This window comes from Amia ocellicauda, chromosome 1 (genome assembly GCF_036373705.1).
Source record: "Amia ocellicauda isolate fAmiCal2 chromosome 1, fAmiCal2.hap1, whole genome shotgun sequence".
NCBI lineage: Eukaryota > Metazoa > Chordata > Actinopteri > Amiiformes > Amiidae > Amia > Amia ocellicauda.
In genome coordinates, this window is record NC_089850.1 from 11,329,533 (window position 1) to 11,338,343 (window position 8,811).

At 42.1% G+C, this 8,811-nt stretch overlaps 1 protein-coding gene across 2 annotated transcripts; it reads right to left on the minus strand.

The window, feature by feature from the left end:
• Nucleotides 1-1,040: 1,040 nt before the first annotated feature.
• itgb1bp1 (integrin beta 1 binding protein 1) lies at nt 1,041-8,797 on the minus strand. 2 transcript variants are annotated; one of them, XM_066716356.1, is made up of 7 exons: nt 8,672-8,797; nt 6,069-6,189; nt 3,588-3,666; nt 2,998-3,128; nt 2,775-2,867; nt 1,823-1,972; nt 1,041-1,732 (listed from the first exon to the last, which is right to left on the minus strand). In XM_066716356.1, the coding sequence occupies exons 2-7, from the start codon at nt 6,138-6,140 to the stop codon at nt 1,661-1,663; spliced, it is 597 nt and encodes a 198-aa protein (XP_066572453.1). In that variant the 5' UTR covers nt 6,141-6,189; nt 8,672-8,797; the 3' UTR covers nt 1,041-1,660. The 2 variants fall into 2 exon arrangements, with proteins under 2 accessions (XP_066572453.1, XP_066572401.1); XM_066716304.1 differs by lacking the exon at nt 8,672-8,797 and adding an exon at nt 7,723-7,827.
• Between the last annotated feature and the right edge of the window lie 14 nt (nt 8,798-8,811).

An 8,811-nucleotide genomic window follows, 5' to 3' on the forward strand; every position in this document is an offset into this window, starting at 1 on the left:
CCTGAGATGTGTGCAAACCTGGTGGCCAACTACAAGAAACGTCTGAACTCTGCGATTGCCAACAAGGGTTTTGCCACCAAGTACTAAGTCGAAGGGGTCAAATACTTATTTCCCTCATTAACATGCAAATCAATGTATAACTTTTTTGAAATGCGTTTTTCTGGATTTTTTTGTTGTTATTCTGTCTCTCACTGTTAAAATACACCTACCATTAAAATTATAGACTGATCATTTCTTTGTCAGTGGGCAAACGTACAAAATCAGCAGGGGATCAAATACTTTTTCCCCCTCACTCTAAACTTTATGTTCTTATGAAAGAAACTGGATCCAATAACAGAAATAAAGACAAGATAACAAAGATAACCTCAAGGCCTCAGTTCTCATTACCTGTTCATTAGTTTCAAGAATGTTTTTTTTTTTTTTTTTTAAGTAATAACCTTTTCCCATGGTAAAGTGATGTGTGTGTATCTTCTGAAAACTTTAACAGTGTGAACCTGCTACAAGACTGTGGTATACAAAATGTCTGTGATGTAGGAGTGCCCTCTGGTGGACTATAATGGTTCATGAACTGAATCGCGTTACTTGGCCGAGGGAAATGTGCAGAGAAGTGTGACCGACAGCCCTCCACATTGAATTTCAAGACTCAGTTTTGCGAGGCTAGGTGGTGCACACAATGCGCTTCTGTAGTGGTTAGTGGGATGTGAAACCCAAAAGACCTTGTACTTCAGTGAATACATAAATATGCTTGCAATTCTCCACAAATGTAGTTAAAAAAATATTTCAATTCAGGTCACCCATGGCCTTTAAAAGGGAACGCAGCTGACAGCAGCCCCTTTTCATTCTCTGATTAAAGGAATCTCAGGGCATCTCTGTTATCGTTATCTTGAAGTTATCCATGTTCTCTCTCCCTTAAGATATACATGCGTGTGCTTAAAGTACAAGGACTTGTACCCCAAATAGGTAGGAGTTACTTGTTAATCTATAAGGAACTAGTTAAATCAGGATAGGATAATGTGAAGCTATGAAAAATATACACACAGTTGTACTGAAAACTTCATTCATTTTATTGTACCGTTTGTCTGATATTATACCCCACACTGACTCTGAAGTGGTTGGCACTGATGTAACAGCACTGGTGAGGTATAAAAGAGAATCACAATCGATTTATAAATACCTTCAGAATAGTTCAAAAACAAAAGAACAAAACTGCACTCGGGAAGAAAACAAAACAAAACAGTTACAGCACCTTCATAAATCACAGTGCCGTTGTGCTTCAGATAACACCCATATGGCTGCGCGATATTGTGCTGCATCAGAGCTGGCACCTCCTGGGGAGAGGGGCGGGACTCTCGCTGGACAGGTGGCAGCCGCTCGACAGGGCCGTGCATTTCTTCATGTGCCAAGCTCAAGGCAGCAGAAGGAAATACCGCGTGGAGCCCAATGTGTCCATTCGTGCCGTGAGGTTCTATACTTTACATTAAATAAGTTTAAATTAGTTTAAAATAAGTTTGTACATTTTTTTTTTGTGTAGTTCAGCTGTGGCACAGACCAGGGGAGAGTCTTTTTTGTGCAGGCTGGGGGAGGGGGGCAGGGAATGCAGTTGTAGGAGGGTTCCTGGGTCTCAAGGATCTCATACCCACTGGGTCCTTCATAGTGACAATCAAGATTTCTCTGATGTCAGAACGGAGTCGAAGGCTGCGGACAGCATCTTACAGATGGTTTGTGCTTGATCCTGCAGATAAACAATGGAGAGAGATACTCAGAGAGATACTGAGAGTCTGCGTGGGACCCTCGTGTCCACCTAAAGCTGCGATGGACTCACCGAGTTGCTGCACTGGTACACCCAGATATGGCACTCCTGCTGCTTAGGATCAGTCGTTTTCAATGCCAGGAGGTTTTTCCCGGCTCCCAGGCCATCGTCGTAGCACAGCATGCGTACGATCAGGTATAGAGGGTGGCGGTGCAGCACATCCTATAGGGGACGGACACAAGAAAGGCCGTTTAAGATCAAAACCAAACCCAGATGCCCTTAGAAGTTCCTAATATTCTTCATCTAATTTGTCAATGGTCTTATCACTCCCCTCGTTAGAAAAAGTGGTGTTAGCCAAGGCAGAAACCGTTCTGTTCCATTTCCTTTGGTGTTGGTTATTGAATATGGATGGCGTTTGCTATACAAAGATGCAACCATGACAAAGCATGCTTTTTATTACTACAAACTCATGTTTTACTACAAAACGACTTGTGAGATTTCTTCCACTTCTGATCCTTGAAAATATAATATAATCTATGTTGCGCTCAGTTCTAAATGCCTCACTTCATTGTTTACTGTGGCAGACCTGTCCGATGGCAGGTGCTAGCAAATGAATTGTCTGTCTGGGGTTTCCACCTTGCGTGTGTTGATAGTTTAAACACTACAACAACAAAAGACGTTCACCAGAACACCAAAAACAAGTCGATAGGTCTTAATATCAGTCAGTGCAAAAGAAAGTGGTAAGTATATTATTATTAAAAGAGCTTAATTATTGGACTGACATATGATACTATGCAAAATCCACCACAGAGAAGTGCATAGTAAACACACAAAAAATCCACTATGGATGAAGTAAATCAGTGTTGAGAAATGAAGGGGTTTAGACCCACATTATCTCTTTCCAGTTCCACTGCACAGTGATGTACCAGACTGTTATTCTAAGTGTGACAGTACCCTGTAGGGCCGCCACATAACACTACCTGGATTAAAACCAGAGTGCAGGTTAAGAACCGGGAACACTTACGCACTGATCCACTGAGACCACCTTCACTCCGTACTTCGAGACTGCCAAGATCACTTCCTCTTCTGTTGGCACAAATGGCAGCTTTCCATCTTGCTTTGAAGAGAAAAAGAAGCATTATATAACTAACTGTTACGCAGCATTATACAGGAGACATTCGTGAATTTTTAGAAAACAAAATTCCTGACAATCAATGATATAAAATCAAACTTTTCTAGGCACTTACCTGTGCCACATCTATATAGTTAATGAAGTCCAGAGGTTCCTGTAGAGTCCTGAACATTTCAAACGGCAGTTTTTCCAGCGCCCCCACATATTTCACCCGGAATTCAAAGCAGGTGTCCGAGGTATTGTTTCCTGGAATCAATTGAACAAAAGCAAAGGTAGGTGGGTGACAACAAAGGCAATTATACACCATTAAACACCTTATTTCTCAAACGCTTCCTTGGACTCATTTGTATTAGCGGTAATTCTCATTTAACTATAGGGTACACTGTAATTTAGATATTTAAAACATGTCTATGGTATTTAAATCAGTCTTTAAAACACTTGCCCAGGCTTTTATAAAGGCAGCAAAGCAGGGGTATCATTTTAAATACTATTTCCACAAAAAGTATATGATTGAAGTCTAAAATATATAAAATACTTTTAGTTAAAATCAGTCAGCTAGGTCTCGCACTAAAGAGAAAGGACTGCAAATGTCCTCAATACTAAACACCATTTTTATGTATTTAGGCTTGAAAGGCCACAGCTTGGAACTGTGTTTTAAACAGGCAGGAGACGGGACATTGCATGTTGCTCTCTGGCAGGACTGACCTGAGCTCTTGGTGGAGTCGGTGTCGAGGCTGGCAACTGTGCTGGACCTGGAAAGACCTCCTAGACTGGAGTCTACAGACTGAACACAGGGACAACTACTGAAACACGGCACTTTTTAATGTACATTTTATGTAGCTCGATGAGGGGAAGTCAATTATAGAATTACATCAACTTTACAGCTCGGGCATTTACAGTGAGCGGAAAAAAGTATTTGATCCCCTGCTGATTTTGTACGTTTGCCCACTGACAAAGAAATGATCAGTCTATAATTTTAATGGTAGCTGTATTTTAACAGTGAGAGACAGAATAACAACAAAAAAATCCAGAAAAACGCATTTCAAAAAAGTTATACATTGATTTGCATGTTAATGAGGGAAATAAGTATTTGACCCCTTCGACTTAGTACTTGGTGGCAAAACCCTTGTTGGCAATCACAGAGGTCAGACGTTTCTTGTAGTTGGCCACCAGGTTTGCACACATCTCAGGAGGGATTTTGTCGAACTCCTCTTTGCAGATCCTCTCCAAGTCATTAAGGTTTCAAGGCTGACGTTTGGCAACTCGAACCTTCAGCTCCCTCCACAGATTTTCTATGGGATTAAGGTCTGGAGACTGGCTAGGCCACTCCAGGACCTTAATGTGCTTCTTCTTGAGCCACTCCTTTGTTGCCTTGGCTGTGTGTTTTGGGTCATTGTCATGCTGGAATACCCATCCACGACCCATTTTCAATGCCCTGGCTGAGGGAAGGAGGTTCTCACCCAAGAGTTGACGGTACATGGCCCCGTCCATCGTCCCTTTGATGCGGTACAGTTGTCCTGTCCCCTTAGCAGAAAAACACCCCCAAAGCATAATGTTTCCACCTCCATGTTTGACGGTGGGGATGGTGTTCTTGGGGTCATTCCTCCTCATCGGTCTCATCGGACCACAACACTTTCACCCAGTTCTCCTCTGAATCATTCAGATGTACAGGCCCATCTGAAGTTTGCCAATGAACATGTGCTTTCTTGAGCAGGGGGACCTTGCGGGCGCTGCAGGATTTCAGTCCTTCACGGCGTAGTGTGTTACCAATTGTTTTCTTGGTGACTATGGTCCCAGCTGCCTTGAGATCATTAACAAGATCCTCCCGTGTAGTTCTGGGCTGATTCCTCACCGTTCTCATGATCATTGAAACTCCACGAGGTGAGATCTTGCATGGAGCCCCAGACCGAGGGAGACTGACAGTTATTTTGTGTTTCTTCCATTTGTGAATAATTGCACCAACTGTTGTCACCTTCTCACCAAGCTGCTTGGCGATGGTCTTGTAGCCCATTCCAGCCTTGTGTAGGTCTACAATCTTGTCCCTGACATCCTTGGACAGCTCTTTGGTCTTGGCCATGGTGGAGAGTTTGGAATCGGATTGATTGATTGCTTCTGTGGACAGGTGTCTTCTATACAGGTAACGAGCTGAGATTAGGAGCTCTCCCTTTAAGAGAGTGCTCCTAATCTCAGCTCGTTACCTGTATAAAAGACACCTGGGAGACAGAAATCTCGCTGATTGATAGGGGATCAAATACTTATTTCCCTCATTAACATGCAAATCAATGTATAACTTTTTTGAAATGCGTTTTTCTGGATTTTTTTGTTGTTATTCTGTCTCTCGCTGTTTAAATACACCTACCATTCAAATTATAGACTGATCATTTATTTGTCAGTGGGCAAACATACAAAATCAGCAGGGGATCAAATACTTTTTTCCCTCACTGTATCTTCGACTTCTCAACTTTGTGAAACATCAATTTGCTTCCCCTGTACACTTCCGATTTTGTTCAAAACTATTTCGGCTGCAGGTTAGGTGTCTTGATAACCGAAAACAATACAGAACCAGGCAGAACCCATATGAGGGCTATGAACCAAACTAAACATCAGTCAAATGCTCATGTAATTAAGCACTTTTTAAAGCATGTCATTTCTCCTGCAGACTGAAGTACACAAACAAACCAGCTCTTCAAATAAATGACTCACCCTGGGCTTTAAATGAGGAATCTGAATGTAAAGTTATTTGTACATTACAAAATGACAACTATAAAATGCCTTCATATAGGGATAAAATAACACCTTTCAAGGTTTCTGTTTCAAGATAATAGTGAATAGTATGTTTCCTTTCATTAACCTGCAGTGGCATATTCAGTCACTAATGAGTGTTGCGAGTACCACTGGAGCAGAAAGCAAGCTCGCTGAAACGCTTTGTTCCTCGAAGGCTCTGGGAATACACAGGAAGTAATTCATACCGCGTGTACGTGCTTTGAAAGGAACTGGACTACAGCATCGGAAATCTTGTGATAACATTTCCAAAGCCTGACAAGTGTAGGCTGGAAACAAGCAGTCTCTTGAATCAGTCCCTTCTGAACGAGGCTGCAGAAATAATGGCCCCTCACATTATAGGGGCTCTAGATTCTCAGCGATAATCACGTCTTGGATATAGTAGTGTTCTATATATGAACCCACCTTGCTTTTGGTGCTGATCTCACTGCTTTGGGAGGAGCTGCTGCTGTGACGCTTTTTACCTTTCCGGAACATTCTTCACCATGACGCCAGCACTTCAGCTCCACCGGCAAGGGCCAGAAACCTGCACAAAACAAGACTGTGAGCATGGGGGCCAATCTATTATCACAGACTGTGGTCAAGACTTTTCTTTTGGCTTATCCTCTCTGTCAATTTGGTGTGGTTTGTGTGCATGCCATTCCCTTCAAATAAATGGTATTAACCCAGTATTATAAGTATTAAGTTTACATATAAATAATTGTGTGCTCCACTAATTTAAAGTACTACCCAGGAATCCTATGCCACCACTGTGGAAGTCAGTTGTCCCAGACAGCTGGTCAAAATGAGAGCAATACAATACATCTACACCATCAACAGATGGTGGCTGGATATGAAGGCAATGCTGGAAACATTTTCCTCACCAACTCTTACAGCTAGAGAATATGCTACTGATTGAAATAACTCAAGTCCTCTTACTCTCACCAGACATTACACTTCATCTACTGCTTACCAAAATACAAATGCATCTATTAAAGGCATAACAAGTCAGTTCGCCATTAGAATTAGATACTGCAGGTGTCAACATTAAGCTGCTGTTACCCCTAGGAAGTGTTGAATTAAGAGACCCCGTTGTTTATTTCTTGTTTTCTAAGCATTTGAGGGGATCTAGTGTACTTTGAATACTAATGCAACACTAATCCATTTTCAGGGGCAGTGATTTTCAAACCAAAGCCTTCAATCATTCCCTCTGTGGCCTAGCTTGCATGTTGTGAAGCTACAGAGAGGGAGGGTTAGTGTTCGTGTGCATGTGGAGGAGTGGGAGTGCATATAAATGAACATCCATCCACAAACACACAGCTGCATATCAAGATGTAGTCTAGACCTCGGTCTCCTACGATCTCACAAAAACAAATGACTCCCGCGTTGCTGCTCCCATCTGGTTTCTGGCTGAAGTGCACGTCGCCCGAAACTGGATGTCAGATGCTGTCAGTGCACGTACTCATATAACGGTCTCAATGTGTGCATCTTCACTTTTGTAGCACGGCCTGCACATTGCTGTTTATAGACTACACTGTGCAATACAGCTGCTGTGGTCTCCTGTATCGTTTCCATTCACCCGCAGAGCTGTAACTTCCTCTGATCAGAGAGCGAAAGACAACGTAACCTACACTGAAGGGCGTGGACGCCTACTCCTTCTGGAGACTACCACATTTCTGTGTGATTTCCCGATCTTTCCCTTCTCGCTTTGCAATAGCTTGAAAAGAATAATCATAATCTATGTATTTTGTCTCTTTACTACAGCCGTAAAGTGGTCTTCGTGCCAGGCAGCAGGCGCACATGTGTCGTGTGCGTGCGGCGTGCGCAGAAACACTCAGCCAGCCGAGCATCCTCCCGTCCGCCCCGGTCCCGTACAGAGACACAAGTAACGGAAAGCCCTCGCTAGGCTCAAATCTGCATGCCACCCACCCCTGACCCCATCTCCACAAGCTCTCCGGTTTCATTCACGTTTGTAATCAATTTCACCCCCCGTGCTAAACCGGAACTTGGAAAACGGGTAGATCGGAGCGATACGACACTCTGGCCGTCTATTCCGGGCACGGCTGTGGATTGTACTCACTTTACTTGTCAATTTATGGCTGGACTGGGGCGCAGTTTGCAGCCATTCCCCGGGTCTGTGCGTCTTCAGGCGAGACTCAAACAGACACTTCACTTCCTCTGAGCTCCACCCACACCTCTTAAAGGGGCCGTCACCCAAATACCTGAGACTCAGAACTGAAACTAAATAACGACCTAGTGCCAGTATCATTATGCGTTCGTGCTAATTCAAACAAATGATTAGCAAAGAATTGCACAATTCCGAAAAGGAAAGTAAATAAAGATTTCAGTAACTAGCCTATTGATTGTGTATTATTAGCCTGCAATAATGAATGAATACAGAACTGATATAGTGTGTGACTGAAGGTTTGTTACGCGTTTCTCTAGTTTATTCCAGTTGTTATACATGAAGGTAACGCCAATGCATCATGCACTTGTGTAATCATGTCTTTCTTCCTCACCCACCTACAGGCTACACAATATATTGCATATACATCCTTATTAATCAGACTACTACTTCATGATGCATTTGTGATTGACTAATGTTTTTGCATTACATACAAGTTTGTTTGTGTTTTAAATATGTCAGTGAAACTGTAATATATATATATATATATATATATATATATATATATATATATATATATATATATATATATATATATATTCCCGTCCCCATTTTTGAACTATGGCGGCAAGACAATCGTACTTTATCCGAGTTAACCGCATTTATGCAAGTGTGTAAAAGTGTAAATCAGTTTATTATTCGGTTTTGAACTGTAGAAAACGTTTCTTCGTTTAATTTAGCAGATGTACTACAATATGAGTGAACCCCATAAGCATTATTAATAACTCTGGGTAACAGCACGCCACATAATGCACAGGGCTTCTGCGTTACTGAGTCAGATATGTTGATATTTATTGGTACTACCGAAACCATTGAAATGTTTATGCGGATATGTCGCACATACCAAGACGGTGTCCTGTCTCCTTGCACCCATGGCCTTCCGTTGCCCACACTCTTCCATCTATATTTATAGTTCCTTTTAGATCATACCATTCTTTCAATAGTTAGAGTTACACAACACAGTCTAAAGAGTTATATAAATAA

Coding starts and splice junctions, on each gene's coding strand:
- itgb1bp1 (XM_066716356.1), bottom strand. CDS start 6,140: ATGTTCCGGAAAGGTAAAAAGCGTCACAGCAGCAGCTCCTCCCAAAGC. Junction 3,129..3,587: donor CGACTCCACCAAGAGCTCAG/GTCAGTCCTGCC, acceptor AATTGATTCCAG/GAAACAATACCTCGGACACC. Junction 1,733..1,822: donor TGTACCAGTGCAGCAACTCG/GTGAGTCCATCG, acceptor GTTTATCTGCAG/GATCAAGCACAAACCATCTG.